General features: G+C 40.3%; 1 protein-coding gene across 10 annotated transcripts in view; it reads right to left on the reverse strand.

Moving 5' to 3' along the window:
• The window catches only part of ZNF462 (zinc finger protein 462), a 91,340-nt gene that overhangs the window by 29,172 nt on the left and 41,914 nt on the right, over positions 1–20,254 (reverse strand). For 5 of the 10 annotated variants that reach the window (XM_072359766.1, XM_072359765.1, XM_072359761.1 and 2 more), the window contains 5 exons: positions 14,759–20,241; positions 13,656–13,820; positions 11,825–12,096; positions 8,424–8,542; positions 4,514–4,705 (listed from right to left, as the gene is read on the reverse strand). In XM_072359766.1, the coding sequence (XP_072215867.1) occupies positions 4,514–4,705; positions 8,424–8,542; positions 11,825–12,096; positions 13,656–13,820; positions 14,759–20,241 (6,231 nt within the window). The remainder of the gene's footprint in view (positions 1–4,513; positions 4,706–8,423; positions 8,543–11,824; positions 12,097–13,655; positions 13,821–14,758; positions 20,242–20,254) is intronic. The other 5 variants (XM_072359768.1, XM_072359767.1, XM_072359771.1 and 2 more) reach the window with 4 other exon arrangements.

Raw genomic sequence — 20,254 nt, forward strand, 5'->3', positions numbered from 1 at the left:
ACAAATTTACAAGGCTCCAAATCTGCTAGCTATATGCATATAGAGAAGTACTGTGGTCTACCATGTAGCTTGGCCAAAAGGTTTAGTTGTTCCTTTTACAAAAAATAAAGATCTACTCAAAAAAGGAACAGTACTAGCAAGTTCAGTTTAGGGCACCTATTTCAAATATTCCCAAGAACCTTTTGCTAGGTGTGAAGTGATAACATGAAACAACTTATCAATCTGTAGAGTCATTCTGCTTTATGAGAACTGGCTACACTCATGGATTTCTCCAGTTTTCACAAGGAAGGGAGTCCACCAAGTAACTCTTTAGCTCTTGAAAACAAGCAGACAAGTATAACCTCTGTACTTACACTAACCATGTCTGCCCACATGTGCTTTCTCCTTAGTGATGATTACATTGCAGATAACACTCATTACTCTGCTTTCTTAAACAATTTTTGTGCTTGCCTTCCTTTCACGTCTTTCTTTCTGAAACTGACGGTAGTTTTTTAATATGATTTGACAATGCAGACACTGAGATTCTACTGCCTTGCACTCAAGTCAACAGAACAGAGTTGATTCTGCACAACACAGTACTGGAAAACCTTATCTGTGACATATGCTGCCCCCCAGCATGACAGTACCACCAATAAATCTATACAGCTCTTCTGGCAGAGAGTAACATGAATATAAGCTCTGGTTCTCAAAAAGACCATGAAAGAACACACAAACTGGTCTTGTTAGGTGATTTACTCAATCTTTCTCCCACCAGTTTACAGTTTTTCTATGTACACCTGATTTTTACTCCCTAAGATTGCAAAACTGCAAAGCCACATGCCAGTGTAAAGGGCAAACATGTAAGTAAAGCCAAACAAAAAAGCCAAACCACACAACTGCAAATAATCAGATCATCACTGTTCCTTTTTTTTTTTTTTTTTTTTCCCCTGTTAAGATGAAAAATACCCATAAATTATCAGGGGGAAGAAGAAGAATTTACCACAACAGCAACCTCAAACTTTCAACAATGATTGTATACCACAAACCATTCAATGCCACTACAATATTCAAGAACAGACAGAACTTGCACTAGTGATCAACATCTGCTGCATTTGCTGATCTTTCATGTCACATATTTTTTAAAAAAGGAAAAAAAAGGAAAGAGAAAAAAAAAAAAAAAAAGAATTGACTGTTTTACATCTACCTAGATACCTAGATTAGGACACAATGTAAACAGGGTATATACTACATATAAAAAAATAATTATACAACATGCAGAACAATGGGAGGGACACAAAAAACAGCATCTTCCAACAGCAATTCTATAAGAAAGCCTTCACAGGTGACACACAGCTGAGATGTGCAGACACCTTTTTATACTATTTGCCTTGAGAGAAGTATACAAGCAGCTGTTACTATTTCTAATGATAGTGTTGCCCAAAACATCTAGGATATAAACACTTCAGACACTCTTGCTGCTACCAACAGAGAACTGAGGTACAGAAATTAAAAATATACCTGCATTTTTTTACTAAATGAATCAATCTGACAACATCTAAAATAAAATAAATTTAAAATTGTCCTAAGAAAGGCACTTTGGCAAACAATTTTTGCGCTTATCCCAGAACAGCTCCATTCAGACATGGACTCTCCTTTTACAATTTGGTTCCCTTTCCCCTTTTCTCCATTTTTATCTCATTAAACAATGAGTTCTGCTATCTCCCTAAATCTCCAAGCCATCCTGCTCTGTTTCTTACTCAACTACAGTACTCATCCACAAGCAAAACCAACTCTTTTCTACAGCCATTTCAATTATACTAACAGCTTCATACCTACCAACCTACAAAACAGGCCTGTAACAAAGCAAAGCAGCCTTCTGTCTGCCACTCATCCCATTCCCTATCTCAAGTTCATATCCCAAATTAATTAATTTGATAAGAACCCACATATAGTTTATTTATACACGGCAACAAAATCAAAATTCCAACTACACCACTCTAAGTCCCATTTCCAGTAACCTTCAACTGTACGTGAGAGTTGCTCAAAGAGATGCACATTTCCTACTACTGGGACAAGTCCTTATCTAGTTTGGTTTATTCAAAATTCTGTCATAAGAGCCTCCACTACTAACACAAACTGAAGCCAACTTCCTCATGAAAAAAAAAAAAAAAGAAAAAAAGAAATAAAATAGAATACTTAAAACAGGTTATGCCTTCCTCAAACAAGGCTGGAAATGTTAACATTGTTATTGTAACACCTCATTTGACTAGCTCCACAACAGGTCAAAGTGAAATTGTCAGTGTCTTAACCAATAACTTTCTAAAGATAATCAAGCTAATTAGGACAGCTTCTGCCTTCATTTCTGGCTCCAATACATACTTAAGTGACTGAGACAATTTCCTAAGGCGTTTTTGTTAACAGATTTTATTTTATTTTTACTAGTTTATGTTAAAGACCATAAAATTATACTCCAGAGACCTGTGATTGAACTTTTAACTTCACTAACCACACCTTTGAGCTCCTGGGATAAGCAAAAAAATATGGAAGCATACCATTGTTACTTCTTTATTTCTCAACAGAACTATTACTATCCAAAGATCGCAAACACATAGGAAAGGACAACCACAAAAAATTATTCCCCACTTCTTGAAAGTCAGTGGAATTATTATTATTTTTTTTTAAAAAGCAATAAAAAGCAGAATACAATCACAAGATGTACCCTGCTTGTTGGATTAGCTTAAGCTAGCATTAGCAAAAATAAAAGCTCTGTTAGTAAGTCTTCATCATACTGTTCCAGACAACCTCTTTACAAAAGGCATCTGAGAGCAGCTGGTCAAAATCTTTTGATAAGATTCTGATTCTGACTCCAGAAGTGACTTGCTTAACCATAAAAATATTATTCACTTCTTTCTCCAAGTAAGTGTTTCTATGCTGATTGCTTTTTTCTTTAAATTCCTTTCCACTCAGTTCTTTATCTTCCTCTGTTTTTCATTTCACACTTATTTTTGTGGGCAAAATAGGAAAGAAGGGAAGATGGGACACCAAAAACGCCACTAAAAACTACTGATAATATTTAAAACACTCCCTCCCTTTGCCAGAAACAAACAAACAACAACAACAACAAAAAAACATTTTTAATAAGAAACAAAAATGAATGAAAAAATCCACCAAAAACTTCCCTCAGACTTCTGGGTAGAATTGTTTTTTCCCCACTTCTAACACATAGCAGTTCCTCAAACATACGCAGGTCTAAGCTTTTTCTGTTTCACCTACATTCTCCACCTGTGTGCAACTCATCCATGAATCAGAGAATCCTAACATGGTTTATGTTCAAAGCCCCTACCCAGCCCCAATCCCATGCTGTGGACAGTGCTGCCCCCCACCAGCTCAGCTGCCCAGGGTCCCATACAGCCTGGCCTTGAGCACCGTTAGGGATGGGGCACCACAGTTTCTCTGGGCAGCTGTGCCAGAGCCTCACTGCCCTCTCAGGAAAGCGTTTCCTCCTAGTATCTAAACTAAATCTCCCCTCTTTCAGTTTAAAACAGTTTCCTCTATTTCCTGTCACTGTCTGGCCATGTAAATACACCATCCTCCTCCTATTTACAAGCTCCCTTAAAGTACTGGAAGGCCACAATGAGGTCTTGCTGGAGCCTTCTCTTCTCCAGGCTGCACAAACCCAGCTGCCTCAGCCTGTCTTTGAAGGAGGGGTGTTTCAGACCTCTGTCTTTGCAGTTGTCTGACAGTTCCATGTATGGAATCAGTATTTTTTTTGCCTAAAGACTTACTCTCTTCTTCTTAGCAGGAACTGACATCCAAAACATACCTCATTATCTACCACTTAATTCACACTTCCTATGGTACCATACAAAATCTCTTTCTACGTGTCTGCATTTTGCCTGTAAACAGCATCCTTTGCTGCTTTCTAGGTATCTTCTGGGTATTCCTCTAGCACTAAATGATTAACTGCTTTCAAGGAAAATATAGAAAAGAAAACAGTTCTTGAATTCTCCTTCTTGCAGATGCAGCTTAGTATCTAGATGTACTTTTTTTTTGTCCTCTGTAGTGAGAGCAAGGGGAATAATTACTTTTATTATCATTACATGTTCACATTTTAAGCTTAAGCTTATGATTTCACTGAAGTTCTCTAACAAGACAAAGGGTTGTTTTTCAGGAGTGTGGATGGAATTATATGATCCTTTTCCCACTGGCTACCAATAGAAGCTCTGCCTTTGAAAAATTTCTGCAGTTTGAATCTTGGTAAGAAGTAAAGCCAGCACTGACATATTCTAAGGTCAACTGGTGACAAGTTAATGAGGTATGCACTAATGAGGATCTAAAAATCGTCCTAAAATACCATGTATACTTGTTTTTGATGCAACTTCTGATTTTTATTAATGATCAAATGAAGCTGCTTTTTGGACAAGCTGCCTGCTCCTTGTGGTTTTTTGGGGGGGAGATTTTTGGTTGTTGTTTTTAATCAATATATTAAGTGGCACCTTAGAAAATTAAATTCTTGCTCTGAGGCACCTCTTACCATTAGAGTCCTCCACTTCTTCAGCAGGAGTGTGGTTCTTGGAGGTGTGGTGGGCGTGTGAGGCTGCAAGGTTGACAATGCGGGGTCTTGGTAGTGTCAGTGCTTTCCCATGCACTTTCAAGGAATGCTCTTTCAGCTGGCTGATTGTCATGGTGGAAAATGAGCAGGAGGAACATTTGTAGGCATGTTCACCTGGGTGAGCGAAATACAGGCAAGTCATCAGCTCACAAAAGAAACAAAATGGGGCCCCCATACTTCTTCTACTGAACTTGACAGTAAAGTTCCCATGGACTCCTTCAGCACCAGACTGATCCCAGCGAGAACAAGCTATGTGCATTTCCTTGCTGGAACAATCTGGAGTTTGCTCCGTCTCTCGGACAACTGTAGATCTTTGTAAAGTGATCGATGCCAAAAAAGAGAGACCAAACTATTAGCATGCCTGCGTTGCATGGTATGAGAAGAAAACAGACTCTGAGATGAAAATGGAGCCACTGAACTACAGCCTTTCCAAACATTTTGGGGAGCACAGCAACTGAAGAAGGTGAAATAATTTGTTCTGCATGCAGCTTAAAGAAGCAAGAAGGACACTAGAAAATGCTAACAGAGGTCCCTCAAATAAAAAAGAGGGGAAAAAAAAAAAGTGCAGGGGAAAAAAAAAAAAAAAAAGCATTTACATTTGGGGAAGGACGCATTTTCCTTACAAAAAACTTGCCACTATGCAGGAATATTCTGAACAAAACTGGTAACCAAGTCAAGACTGGTTTACAGCAAGAAGCAGACATGGTAATATCAAGAAAAGTGCGTATCCGCAAGGCTATGTGAAAGCGTGTTATGAAAAAGCACCAAAAGAAGTGAAAGAAAAGAAGTAATGAACAGTAGTGAACTTAATTTTGAACACATTCCAAGCTACAGAGACAGCAAAACAAAGGGAAACAAATCCTTAGATAAGATTTGTTTTGCATTAAGCATGGAGGCAATTGGAACACAAAGTGAAACTGTCCCAACAGAAACAATGTGATATTATACAGGTGCCAAGTTATTGTTTTGGAAGTGCCACTTCCATGTACAAGAGTAACACTGGCCACATACGAGTTGTACACGAACAGCCAAAACTAATATTGGAGTGAAATACTCATGAACAATAACAGAAGAACAAGAGCTCTGGTAATGAATGAGGCAGAATATGTTTTCCATCTCTCAATAAATTTAGCAAACATAGTTCTCAAACAGCATCATTTTCAACACCACAAATATGTGAACCAAAAGGGAACATGCATGCTCATTAAAGCAAGTCAGAGAGTAAGCACACCTGAGAAGATTATTATACAAAAAACATAACACTCAACCCTCTCTCCCAGAAAAAATATGCTGATTTTTGGGATAAAACACAAACTCTCAGAAAGCCTTTTTGGTACATCTGAAAGAGCCCAAACTGATGAAATGAGAAATTGTCTTATTTGTTTTCAAATGGTATTCCTCACCTGCATATTACATCAGAGTTATGTATTACTTTTATACAAACAGAAAAAAAAAATAAAATCATGTTTTGCATACCACGTACAAAAACTTACTTAATGGAACAGGATAACACCCAGCCACAAGAAATTCCCAAAGTATATAGTATCAGTGAAATACAGATATAAACCTTCATAGTTTGTCAGAATAAGAAATTACTGGACAACAGTGAGCACCAACCATTAGTTTAAAAGCGTCAGAAAACATTAAAGGAAACACATAATGATTACATATTAAGAAGTCTGGACACAACTAGTACATGTATCCACTCTTCATCAAAAACAGCTCAGCAGAATATCAGCATGAAAGGATGTATTTTATTCTAGAGGTAAGATTATAGTTTTGCTCATTAAAGTGCATTTTCAACTGCTAGTTTTGCACTTAATAAAATAATCATATTCATATACACACAAATTAGTAGAAATTTGAGGGGAGAGGACAGTACCAACATGTGGAGCGTGATGTTCCAGATTACATAGAATGTGAGCAGGGCCACAATACTCTGGCACTTTAGGATTTTACTGAACTTTAAAGATCTCCAGGAGACTCTAGACAAATAAAGGGTAAAGAAATTTCTACTTCTAAACAAACTGATAATGAGATGACTGACGAGAGAAAAAATGGTAACAAAAGAGGTTCAGAAAACCACTGCATCACTGAAAAACTGGGGAGTCTGAAGAAAATTCTTCAGTGTGCGTATTTCTGAAGTACTGACTCTCAAAACACAACAAAGCAAAATTCTGACTGAAAAACATCCAAGTAATTTTCTGTGATGCGGATATTTGTTTGGTAGAAATGGACTGAGGCAGAAACAGACCATAAGTCTTTGAAAACCCTATTACACAAGTCATTGTGCAAAACACTATCCAAGCAACCATGAAATTGTGTTCTTATATGATGCAAAACATGGTCCTGCAAGGACTGTCCACTAGTCAAGTTCAATAACATGAATTCTTAATAAATAAATCAATACATGAAGAGGAGTATGAAATAAATAGCAGCTGCATGCAAACTTTGGCTCTAAAATTCAGGCAGGTTCAAGCAAGGTAACAAAAAGAGTCCATTTTTAGAACAGCAAAAAGGAAACACCCTCTTTGGTGAAGATGAAGATTTGTGTCATCTCCTTAAAGGATGTGGGATTCTACAAACAAGAACTGCTGCATACAGTTGGATTGCCTAGAAGGTACAGAATGCCATAGTCCCATACATTATGAGGTTGGCAACAGACCAGCTAATCAACAACACCTATTCAGAATACAGAAAAGGATCCTGGCACAAGTTCTGTGACATCTGAAACCAATATCAGAAGCTGAGTACAACCAAGATCATCAATCTCCGTTATATTTTGTTTACAAAAAGTACCTTAAATCAAGGGTGATAATTATCTTCTTTTAAAAAAATCAGTAGGTAGTTATGAACTCTTCCTGCCTTTTCTCCCCATTTTCACATCTTCCTCCTCCACTCCAACTTGAGTATAGTGTGACATAAACAAATAATAAGAGAAGGAACATACTTCTAGCCCTGTGTCATCTGTTCCAGTAGTTTATTTCTGAGTAACCAGAGACAATTGGTCTAGTTCATGTTCTTTTTAGATCAGTCAATATTCTATTATTTGTATTAAACTGCACATTTGGACTCCCTTTTGGGAACTGTTTCTTCATTTTTTTAACCAGAAAGATGCAACAATAGGGAACACAGCCAGTGGTTCTTGACTCCAATCTTCTAATAAACTTGCACATGACGTGTGATGATGTCAAGTGTCTGGGGCCAAGGAACAGAGACAGGACACCTACCAGGAAATTTTGAGTCTCACGCTTTTTAATAATCAAAGGTGCAATACTCTGTAATGACCTATCCTGCATGACACATCCCCTTCCCAATTCTGGTTCATCAGCAACACTGATGTATTTATGTATTCTGCAGTGCAATACAGAGAACTGCAAGATAAATTTCCATGTGTGATAACAGAATGATGATGTTCTGCTGTACATAGAACTGAAGTATGCAGTCCTTGGCTTTACCATGAAAGTCACATGAGAGTCTACCAAAAACAACATTCACTTCACAAGCTTTTTCCCAGCTAAAGCACAAACATAAATAGAAATATAACAAAGTTAAGACATTGACATAAGCAGACTGAATAAGTTCATTTATCACTTACAACAATGAAAATAGAATGGGCAATTTGTTAAGTACTCATCTTGTTGAAAATTCTTGTCTTTCCAGAAACATTATCCAAACTTTCACCAATTCCAGTAAGTACATAGGTTGGCCAATCCTGATTTGCCATAAAAATCTTACCCAAATTTGGTGACAAAACACAGGATCTCTGATGAGCAACAAGAATACACAGGCCATTTCTGTTGCTGCACTGCAAAACTAAGAGAAAACTTACCAGCATGAGCCTTGAGTATATGGGTTTTCAGGCGACTATTGTAAGAGGACTTGAATGGGCACAGTTTGCAACGAAACGGCTTATGGTGTCCATGATGGGTCTGCATATGACGATCCAGACTTGAAAAAGAGAAAAGACAGAAAAGGGAAACATAAAAGAGTAAAGCATTTAAACTGTTCCTCTAAATGCAAAGGAAAACACATCAATAATAAATTAAATAAGAGGAATATGAAACTCTTCAACTATCTCTTTAAACTCAACAGGTCTGCTTACAGAATAAAGCACAATCTAATGTGAAGAATTGAAGCAGAGCTGACACCAATTCTGTTATGCAGAAAGCAAGCCACTTAAATAAAACTTCCAGGGCAAGATAAGTATAAATTAAATTATATCTGATCCAGATTTTAAAGAGACCAGTTGATAGAAACAAGAAATATATAAGAACAGTAGAATTACCACTACAGACATCTCTTTTCCTGGCAGACATTTTTGTGAAAATATGTCTCTTTTTGGTTCTCTTGATGGTATTAAAAAGAAAAAGAAAAAAAGAAAAGAAAAAAAAAAAAAGAAAGAAAAGAAAGAAAAAAAAGGATATTTTTGACCAGCTTTAATGAGGAAGCCTTCTTTTGGTTACAGCAAAAGCAGATTAGTGATCCTACTCCGGGGAGGGTGCCAGCAGGCTGCAGTTGATGAGTTCCAGGATTAAAAGGCAACAGAGTTTCCGGAATAACAGTGAGGGAGGTTCTGAACAAAGCTCAACAAGAGTAGAAGGGGTGGCTAAGAGCAGCCTCTACTTTCTTTACGGAAATAGACAGCCTGAATATAGGGGTGTGAACACAACCTGCTCTCTCCGCGGCTTCTTGTCACAGCTTAGTGAATTTTTGAAAGGAAAAAGGGCAGTTTCCACAGTTCGTAAGAGAAGATCAAATTCATTCTAAATCCTGCAGAGCTCTGCAGCTCCCACATTGTGCATCACAGCCATCAGTTCATAATCTTAAGGTGCTAGGCAGGTAGCCTCAGCTTATGTTGTAAACTACTCCTCTTCCTTGGAAACACTAACATTTTGTGATTATGGTTAATTTCAGTCTTCTTACACATGGTGATGGAACAAAAAGGTAGTGCAGACTGGAGAACTGATCATTTCAAAAAACTATCCCTGCATCTACCAATTTAATTCTAGCCACACTTTAAGCTCTACTTCCTTCTGCATTACTTCAATCACCATGTTTTTATGGAGCAAGTCAAGTGTAGGCTATGCCAGCCTACTCTCACTACAGATTGTCATTGTGTCTTTAGTCCCACACTGCAGTGCTTCAGCCAGAAAATTCCTCTTTACGAGAGCACTAAAGTCTGTGTATTCCAAATTTGATGTCAGTAAAAAATAAAAATAAAAAATTAGAAACAAAGTCGTGTCTCCTCAGGGCCACAAATACACTTTTTTAAAAAAAAAAAAATTAGGATAAAGTTTGTGGGAAGACAAAATATACAGCTTTTCTGGGTTAATAAGGAAATAAATATCCTAGATTCTATGACAATGAAAATCTGAAGTTGCAGCAGAATTTCCAGGTCACAGACTGAACCAGTGGTTGAGCAACAGGTGGGAAGGTGTGGCTAACCCAGGGAGCTCAGGAGCAAGCAATGCAGCTGAGTGACCAGAAGGGGTGGAGCCTCGATCCACTCCTCACTCTCATTTAATGGTTAGCAGCCAAGGAAGCAGTATCTCTTTGGATGGAGATTACACTCCTCTTGAGCTGGTACTGGTTGTTGGAAGGTGTGAGCCAATTTTTCTTCTTTGTTATCTGCTGTTGCTTAAATCAAAAACATGTTTTAAGTAGCTGATAAGGAATGATCTTGTTGTACAGTTAAACAATCTGACAAAGATGTATACGTATTCAAACTATTCTGTAATACATACCTTAAGGTGTTTGACGTAATAATACCTAAAACTGTATTTATGATCATGTATGTTGCCAGCACCATTCTTCCAAAGGCAGGGTTAAGTGTTGGTAAGATTTAGAAGAACAGTAGATGAGTTAAATACTTGGTTTCTTTCAAAAACTTTATCTCCCATGATAGTAATTGCATCAAAAATAAAAGATGAAGATCACCTCATCAACAGTAGTAACACTTATTATCAAATTAAGTGACAACTGTGGAGTCATTCACCACTCCCTACCTTATCAACCATTCTACTCATAGCACAATACTTTATTCATTTCTAAGGTGGGAAACAAACTGACCACACACTAAACACAAGTCTGGTTTTGGAAGAAAACCAGTTGACTAGGTAAAGAGCATGCCTAATGAGGTAACGGCATTCTCATTGTCATCTCCTTTTTCACTCTTGACTGCTCAATCCCGTGTATCTTTTCAACCTGTTTCATCAGCTTGCCATGCCATAACAACAGAAATCTCACTTTCTAAGGAGTATAAAAATGCATTTTATTGTGCTTTCCCTCCCACATGCATTTGATTGCAGTCTTCATCAAATTGTAGTGTGTATCCGACAGTGTTATTAATGCCTATAGTGAATGAGTACATGGATCATCTCTTCTTTCATTAAGATAGCAAGGAAGCAGCTCTCTTCCCAGAATCTAGAGAAAATGTTTGTCACATGTACGATACGTCACATAGGAAAGTCTCTCTGTCAGTTCTAGATGCCTTCAGAAAGTATCCTTTAACCTCCTTTTTTTGGCATGCGATGTATATGTATTCAGAATATTACCAAGCTGATGGCAAAGTCAATCACTAGGAAGATAATCAGAAAGAACCTGCCTATTTATTATGACTTCATATTTCCATTATGCAGCATGAGACAAGGAAACAGACTGATGAAGTCACATATATGCCATGCTTGTATGAAACTGAAATGTGCAGCTTCATGCTACAAACATCATGATTAAAAAAAAAGTCTATTTTTAAAGGAAAGTTTATAAGAGCTATTTAACATGAGAAATGGAAACTCAGATGTCAAAAAGTTGTAGTCATTGTAAACAATGTAGTTATGCACACCAGAAGTTTGCTATACACTAAAGATTAAAAAGAAAGATACTTTGCTCTTATTCACTTGCCAAATTGCATGCATTTGGCAAGGTTTCATAAGTGGTGGGATTCACTGTTCACCTACTTTAAGAAGCTGCATTATTTGCTTGCATGCTTTTCCTCTACACGCAACAAAAAGGGGCTTAAAAAAATTCAGGCTATAAATATGTGACCTTTTATAAGCAATCATACACAATGATGGTCAAAGGTTCTCCTGTGCAGAAGACACCTGAATGCTGAGAGTAGTGTTGAGTAGTGTTGTTCAATATCAGTTTGAGGGTGCTTTTCTATGTCAACCTACAGAATAGTAGTTCTAGTCAGAGTTTCTTTTGAAAACAAAATTGAAAGCCACAACTTACTTGTGCCTGAAAGCAGAGACAAAGGAGCAGTACTGGCAGCTGTACTTGTCTTCCCGGGCAAACATGGCCAAAGCCAAGTGACTCCTCTCGTGAGATCGCAGACCCTGCATAGACATCAAAACCCGGTCACACTGGCTGCAGTGGTAGCCCCCAGGCCTGGTTTCATCTTCCAAGGATGCTCCAGATTCAGCTTCTGCAAATTCCAGAATGCCAGGGTCTTTGGCTCCCTCAAAACCCTCCAAAGTTGTGTTTGAAGAATCTTCAGCTTCCTGCTAAAAAACACATACCACCCCAAAGCCATCAATTCTCTCTCCCTTCTGCCCCTCAGGCTTTCCCACGTGTGCATTTTAATACCTAGCTTTCCCACTACGTTATTTTTCTAAATATATCCCTATTAATGGCTTCCTGGAAAAACAGGCCTGCTCCTGGGGGGAAAATGCAACATATATATAGCTTAAAATAAGAGTCTCCTGATAGTCAAATAATGCAAAGAGACAAGAAGCTGAATCAGCTTTCTCTCTATTGTCTTTATATAAATCTTCTAGGCTTGATGAGTGAAAACTTGCTAAGATATAGAATAAGTTCACTTCAGCTCATTTTCATGTATCTTTACAGCGTGGCTACTCCACAAACTAATAGCCTTGTCTGCTTTACTATGTAGCTGCCCATTGGTATCAGATTCACAAGAAAGAAGCAGGTACTCTAAGATTCTAGAAATCTTAAAAAAATAAACGTATTTTCTTATTCACTTTCTTAACTCTCCTGTCCTTTCCTTCCTCTAAACAAAGCATGTATTTTTGCAGCAACTTTTAAAAACCTGTAAGAGTTTATGTATCATGTTCTTTTAGCCTCGGATTTCAGATTTTGTTCCTAGCTGCATAGTATCCTTTTATTCAAAAGTTGGCATTGATCCCAATTAAATTCATATGAGAAGCAGGGAAGAGAGGAAATAGTCTGAAAGCGGGGAAGCCTCCCAGTCTGTCAATACTGTCAGGTAAAGTAAAGGAAGGGCAGTTGTAGGGCAATGAAAGCTCTCTGGAGGGAGCATGAGCTAGGCCCTGAAGGATTCTGCTTCCTTACAAAACATAGCTTGTGTCATGAAAGAAGCATCCTAAGTCAGGCACTGAGACCTGCAGAAGGAATCTTCACCAAACTGCAGCACAAGGAGAAGGGATACACTGATACTTCCTACAGCCTTATTGTACTTGCTCTGCCCATGCCTATATAGTAGAAATCAGACTGTGTAGCACAGTCTATCCTTGGAGATGTTCTAGAAGACATCTTCTTTCATGGTGAGAAAGGAACGACATGCTTACAGCTAATCACCTGAATGGTACCAATGGCTCAGCTGGCCATTTGAATGTTTTGTTTGGAGCCAGCAAGGAAATTTCCTGTGGAAAGGCATACCATAAGCAACTTCATCCATCTGAATCTGCACACTTACCCTTCTTTAAAAAAAACAAAACAAACAAACAAACAACAACATCTCTTTTATGGTTTAACCAAGTAGAAAAGTAGCCCACAATAGCTGAGAGAAAGCCTTCTGCTCATAAAACAAGTCTGTCGGTCATCAACGACATCAACTCCTTTGTGGCTGACAAGAAATGAAATTAAATAGTCTTCGTGCTCCTAGATCAAGAGTGGAAAAAAGTTAAAACATCTTAAAACAAACCGGATGCACTGCAAGAATTCAGAGTTAGATTAAAAAATCATGCAGAACTAGAATAACTGATGCAAAATCCATCAACTACATGAGAGCCCTCCACAGGTTTTCCATGAGTCCTTGATTTTAAACAATGCAAAAAGTTGCAGTCAGTTTTAAAATTCTCACCTTTACTGTAGCTGACACGGAAGAGACATTCCCATACTGAACATGCTTGCGGAGGTGATTACAAATGGCTCGAAGCGTTGGATGGACTTCCACACAAAATTTACACTTGTAACCAACCACTTTCCGCTCTTTAAGTTTTGAAACATCTTCCAGGTGTCCAAAAGCCTATGAGTACACAAACACAGATCAATTCATACACTGATGTGTACTTTGCTATCTAATTTTTAAGGAATACGGACTAGATTTTGCAGCTGGAGGGAATTTACGCTTGATGTACAAGTCATGTTTTCAGAAACAGCAAGGTCATTTTTTGCTGATGTCTATTAACACCCTCCAGAACAAGAGGGCAGGACATCTGTACAACAGAAACTTTCAGTTTCTGCATAACAGTAATACTCCAGAAGACTATGCAATTTGAACTGTGAACCTGAAACTGTGTTCTTTCATGACACCTCTACTCCCCTAACAGCTGTGAGGATTATTTTCTGCAGCAACTGTATTCCACACTAAGCAGAAGGAATGGAGTGCATGAGTAGGATAAAAGAGCACAATTTGTTTTTCTGATTATGGGGCACTTGTCCAAAGCTTCAGTCATCAGACAGATTACTATCATATTAGCATTTAGTGGTTTATAAAAGGAAGTACTGGAAGAAACGAGATTGAGAAGTAAACTAAAGTGTTATTCAGTGGTATGCTTAAAATGGGGCTGGGACATTTTATAAAGAATTTAGTACATGGCTGCCTTGCAACGAAAGAATACGGAACTGTCAGATCCAGATGGCCTTCCAGAAGGGTAGGAGGAAGGAAAGATAAGGAGAATACTGAAGGAAGCAGTTAGAAGGCTCAGGGCCTCCTATGGAACCTAGGGAGGGGTGGAAGATGAAGGATGAAGGAAATTAAAGCAGAATGTGTAATTGACTTATGGAGCTCAACTGGCAAGCTGAGTCATTCATTAGCCTGTGGTCATTTGGCTGTCAAACAGAACATGCAAGTGGGCATTAGTAACAGGCAGCCTCTTGGGGTGCAGAAGGGTAGTGTTTTTGTTTTTCTCCCTCCGCAGGGAAGGGAGAACAGGGAAAGAGACCAGACACACAGATCCTTACCCTCTCTTGTTTGAAATCTGCAAAAGCACCATCTGCGTATTTCTGCTTGCTCAGAAGCTGCTTTCTCCTCTCCTGACGTTTGGCACGTTTCTGGAACTCCTCATTGTGACCATTCAAGTGTGCAGTCAGCTCTGCTGTGCTATGCAATTTCATATCACAGTGCTTGCACTGGTAGACAGCATTCTGAGAGCGGGTGCCACTTCCCAGTATGGTAAAGTCTCTCTTCAAATCCTTGCTGTGGTGGTCAGTGTAATGCATGCACAGCAGCTCTGCTGTGCTAAAGGACAGCTTGAAACACTTTATGCACCTGAAGGGAAGCCACTCAATTTCTTGAGCCTCGCTCTCCACTTCAGGCTTCTCAAACTCATTCCTCTCCTCAGTCGGAGTCAGCTTCTCATGCTCATCGGCATACACAGCAGTGAAGTAACCCCCAAGCTTGCTTGCATGCTGCTTCTTCGGGAAAACACCAGGGTGACGCTTCATGTAGTGGGACACAATACCCTTTTTGCTGAAGGACTGGAAGGAACAAAGCGAGCATTTCTTCTTCTCTACAGCTCTCCTCAGTTCCTCACTTAACTGAGGAGTGTCATCTTTGGGAGGAGATGGAATGATCACTTTATTGGGTTTGTCGCTTACTGTCCTGGAGGCTGCTAAGCAATGAGTGTAGTAAGCATCAATGTCATGTCTTTTCTGGTAGTGTGCCGCAAGCCCTTTGCGAATAGGGTTGGTGTAGGAACACAAAGCACATTTGAAGAGGTTGTTCTTGCCCTCCGGCTGTGCTCGGACATTGTTATGCTTGATGCGGTAGTGCCTGGCTATCCCCTTCCGGGTAGAGCAAAAATATTTGCAGAGCTGACACCGGAAAACTGTGTGAGACACTAAATGAGAACTGGAGAAATGAGGCGCTGCAACAGAGATTTCTCCAACATCCTCAGCAGCAATTTCTGGAGAGGCCTTGATTTCAGTCACCATGTCTGGCTCCAGGGAAGCAGATACTTTCGGCGGTGACTGGGCAAAAACATCAAATTCAGGCTGATTGTGGTATTTCTCATAGTGAATTTTGAGCTTCTCCAGTGTACCATGAGTATAAGGGCACAGTTTGCATCGATAAGCACCATAGCCTTGCTTGAAAATCCTACTCGTCTCTTCCACATCATTCTGAGTAAGATCAGTTGACTGCTCCACATCATGCACAAAGTCTTCAGCAGTGACCTTTATTGATGGGTGCCGCTTCTGGTAGTGTGTGAGAACGCCATGAATGCGAGTGTTAATGTACGGGCAGTGTCTACACTTGTACACAGCACCTGGGTTAATGTCTATATCCTGAGCAAAGTCTGCAGCTTTCACTTTCATGCCAGGATGTTTTTTGCCGTAGTGGGTCAGAAGTCCATGCAAGTTGTTGTATTCAGACTGGCAAACTGTACACTGATAAGGAGTAGAGGAGATGGCAGGGTTTGCAGAAGCCAGCTGTACAGTTTTTTCCTGGGAAAGGCTGGGATCCTCTGCACACTCTGCTTCCTGGTCCATTTGAGAGGTTGTTATCTGGTCTTCAGAATCCATCCTGACCCCAGTTTCATCAGGCTGTGTTCCAGATTTCTCAGCAGCATCTTTCTCCTTGATAATATCTAACAGCACAGATTCATCCCCATTCATGGCCCAAGGGTGAAAAGCTTGGTAGTGATTAGTAATATCCCAAATGGAAGATGCTTCAAAAATGCAGTCTCTGCATTTATAGGTCTTTGCTTCTGCTGGCAACACTAGGGCAGGAGGAGAAGGATCAGGGCCTGCCCAGAGTTTAGTTGCCATGTAAGTATAGTCAACATAATGCTCAGGATGTCTCCTTTGGTAATGCACAAGCAAACCACTTGGCTCTGTGTGTGAATAAATGCACCACTCACAGTGATAACCAGCCTCTATCAAACCATCCAAAAATGCCCATCTCAGAATAGATGTAACTGTGGCCTTCAGATTTGGGTGATCCTTCTTAATATGCTTCCTCAATGCATAGAAGTAAGGTGATGTGTAGCTGCACTGCCTGCACTTGAGGGCTCTCAGCTTGGACTTGTCCCGTTCAGTGCTAGAGGTGTGAGCAGACACGCTGCCAGATGATTTCTTCTGGCTGCGATCGCAAAGGCTTCTAATGGTGGCTGTATGCTGTCTAATCACATCTGCATTAGCTTTGAAGTCACGATGCTTCTTTTGATAATGAATGAGCACTCCTTTCACGGTTCGGTTTCCATAATCACAGTGTTGGCAGAAAAACATTTCATTCTCGGGAGGATTCACAGAGGTCTCAGAACCACCTCGGCTCAACTGCTGCATTGATACTGGTGGCCTCTGTATACCAGGTGGCAGCTCACCAGCCCTCATCATTGCTGCAGTGGGAGGTGCCTGTCTGATATATTTGGCAGTGACCTTTATCTCTGGGTGCCTTTTCTGGTAGTGGACAAGCACTCCCACAACTGAGCGGTTGCTATATGAACAGTGTTTGCAATAGTAGAGTTCAGTTGCAAGGTCTGGGGGTGGGGGTGGGGGAGGTGGAGAAGCCAAGTTGGACAATTTTGGGGAGACGGGTGTTCCCATCTCAAAAGACATCTGAGCCAGGGCAGAGCCTCTTTCAACAGAAACTACACGCATGGTCTTCTGAATTCTGAAGTACGATGCTTTTTCTTCGGGGTGCTTTTTCTGGTAATGAACCAAAACTGAATGCATATTAGGGCTTGCAAATGAACACACATCACAGTCATAAACGACCACACTATTGACTGAAGGTTCCTTCTGATTTTCACATTCAGGGCTAAAACTCTTGGCAGCACTTTTGTTAAAGCCAGCTGGCACACCAGCCCCGCGAGCCACAGGGGTAGAGGTTGCCATAGTTTTTGGAGCAGAATTCAAGATCTCTCTTAGTGTTTGAGACTCTGTGTTTAGTCCTTCTTGCTGCTCAACAACATAACTTGAAAATATCATTGCATTGTTGATTTTCACTGTGGGATGCATTCTTTGGTAATGTGGCATCAGGCTTCTAACATTTGGGCTTGTGTAAGAGCAGAAGCGACAGCGGTAGATCAAATCAGAATGATCAAAGTTCAGTACATTCATAGCTTCAGGGTGATGCTCTCCATAATGCTGCTGCAAGTCTTCAAAGTTTGTGTAGTCAATATAGCACTCAAGACATCGGTATACTGCACTATGATCATTGGGATCCAAAATATACCTAAAGCTGAATTTAATATAGGGATGCATTCGCTGGTAGTGCGTGCTAACACTCCGGGCAGATTTGTTGCTGAAATCACAGTGTTTACAATAATAAAGCCTGCCAGAGTCACTGAACTCCGCATTCTCATTATTCTGATCAGTACCATACATGTTTGACTGGCCCCCCAGAACAGAGGCATTAGGGCTCTGATGTTCCTTCATGCTGACGGAAGAATAATAATCTTCCTCATCTTCTGATAGAGTGAGCTCAATCTCTGCTCCATTGGCAGAACTGTAATCATGCTGCAAGCTTCTGAAGTTTGTCTCCTTCTGGGAATCGTTAGCCTCTCTTCCCCACATCTGCTGTGGAGCATAAGAACTGGAAACTTCTATCATTGGTTCTGCTTGCTCTTCTTCTCTGTCTAACTCCACTTCTATCTCCACCTCATTGTCTTCCTCCTCTTCCTCATCATCCTCTACATTAATCACAGCATCTTCTTGCTGTTTGTTTTGGCTAATTTTGCTCTGCAGATTACTTGCAATTTCATCAATTCTAGTTCTCTTTTTCACTGGTGAGAGATCTAAAGGGAAATCGTTAGACACCTTCCGAGGGGCCTTTGCAACAAAATTATTCTTAGATGAGAGCCCAAGTATTGAGGTCTGGCTCTTTTTCACTGTGCTGGCAGAAGTGTGAGCATCTGCCTCACTCTCTTGTGGCGTGTTGGATGGTGGTCCGTCATATTTTGGGATGTTGTCACAGAATGAGTGCTTGTGCTGCTGATGAACTCTGAGGCCTTTCAAAGTCGTGGTGGAATAGTTGCACATTGTGCACTTGTATGGATGCTGTGAGTGTGGCTGGGGTGATTGCTGTTGTTGCTGTTGCTGCTGCTGCACTGGTTCCATCATCCCAGCAGACTTTCTACCATTTATATTTCCACTCTCATATGACACTGTGCTATCATTCAAAGAAGAGGCAATGCTTTCAGCCTGAGAATTCACAGTGTCCCAGTCTGATGTTGTACCTGTATGGCACTGCTTGTGGGCACCAAGTTTCAATGAACTCTTACAAGTAAAAGGGCATTCATCACACTTGTACACAGCTGTCTTCCCAGACAGGTGGATGTTCTCAATGTGACGGGAAATGCTTCGGCGGTGCATCGTCAGGAAAGGGCAAAAAGGACACTGGAACCTGTTCATATACCTTCTGAAGGGAATTCCCTTTGTCTCCAATAGTTTGTTGCCATCGGATCCCATCAGCTGCTCTGCGGACATTCCTGTGGTCTGGTGATCCATGGAGTTCAAGCCATTCTCGCTGTCCATTTCATTTAGCTCTTCATCTGAACTGGAGTCATTTAGCATACTGTTTGTTTCCAGGTCAGCAGAAGAATTTGTCATATCAGCAATTCCATAGCGGGATCTGTCAGACAAATTAACTATGCTCGAGTTGTGAGGTGACTTAGGCTTCATTTGAGGATAAGACACAGAAGAAAACTTGGAAGATGTAGAAGAGTTGGGCCTGATAAGGGAATTGCCCATAGAGCTCCTGAAGTTTGAGACATTAGCATTTGACATCTCACGTCCCGTTGTATTCATGGAAATATAATTAGAGTTTGGGGAGGCATTCTGGGCACTCTTATTCTGTACATCAGGTGTACTGGTTCCTTCCTGTTGCTGCCTCAGGCTTGACAGTATTTTCACCATGCTGCGGTGCTTCTTCATCATGTGGTCACACCAGCGCTCCCTTCGAGGTGTCTGGTAGCTGCACCATTCACAGCAAAAGTTGCCCCTAGACTTTGTCAGGGGCTTGACCATGGACTCCAAAATGCTCCGCTCCACCACCTCTGCAGGCAGCTCCTTGCAGGGTTCCTGCACTGGCACAGAAGCAGATGTCGATTCAGATAGAGCAGTGGAAGCTGCAGGGGGAGTTGAACTCTCTTTCAGGTTGTTTTTGTGATACATTTTCTGGTGCTTAATAATCCTTGCACGCCTGGGTGACTTGTAGGTGCAGAACTGGCAACTGAAAACTTTGCCAAACCCTTCATGCATCATGATGTTGTAATTTAAGGAACTAGCGGATGGTGGCCCCACTGAGCTCCCCCCAGCCTGTGCTCCATGAACCTTGCGTGTGTGCTCTATAAGGAGGTTTTTGGAACGGAAGTAACGCACACAGAACTTGCACTGGAAAAATTTGTTGGTTGGTTTAGGATTTGGAGCCATATGCTGACCATAGAAAGACTGGCTCTGGCTATAGTAACTTCCAGTCCCCATCTGACTTGTTGCATTTTGCCCTAAAATGAGAAT

The sequence above is a fragment of the Excalfactoria chinensis genome, chromosome Z (assembly GCF_039878825.1).
Source record: "Excalfactoria chinensis isolate bCotChi1 chromosome Z, bCotChi1.hap2, whole genome shotgun sequence".
Lineage (NCBI taxonomy): Eukaryota > Metazoa > Chordata > Aves > Galliformes > Phasianidae > Excalfactoria > Excalfactoria chinensis.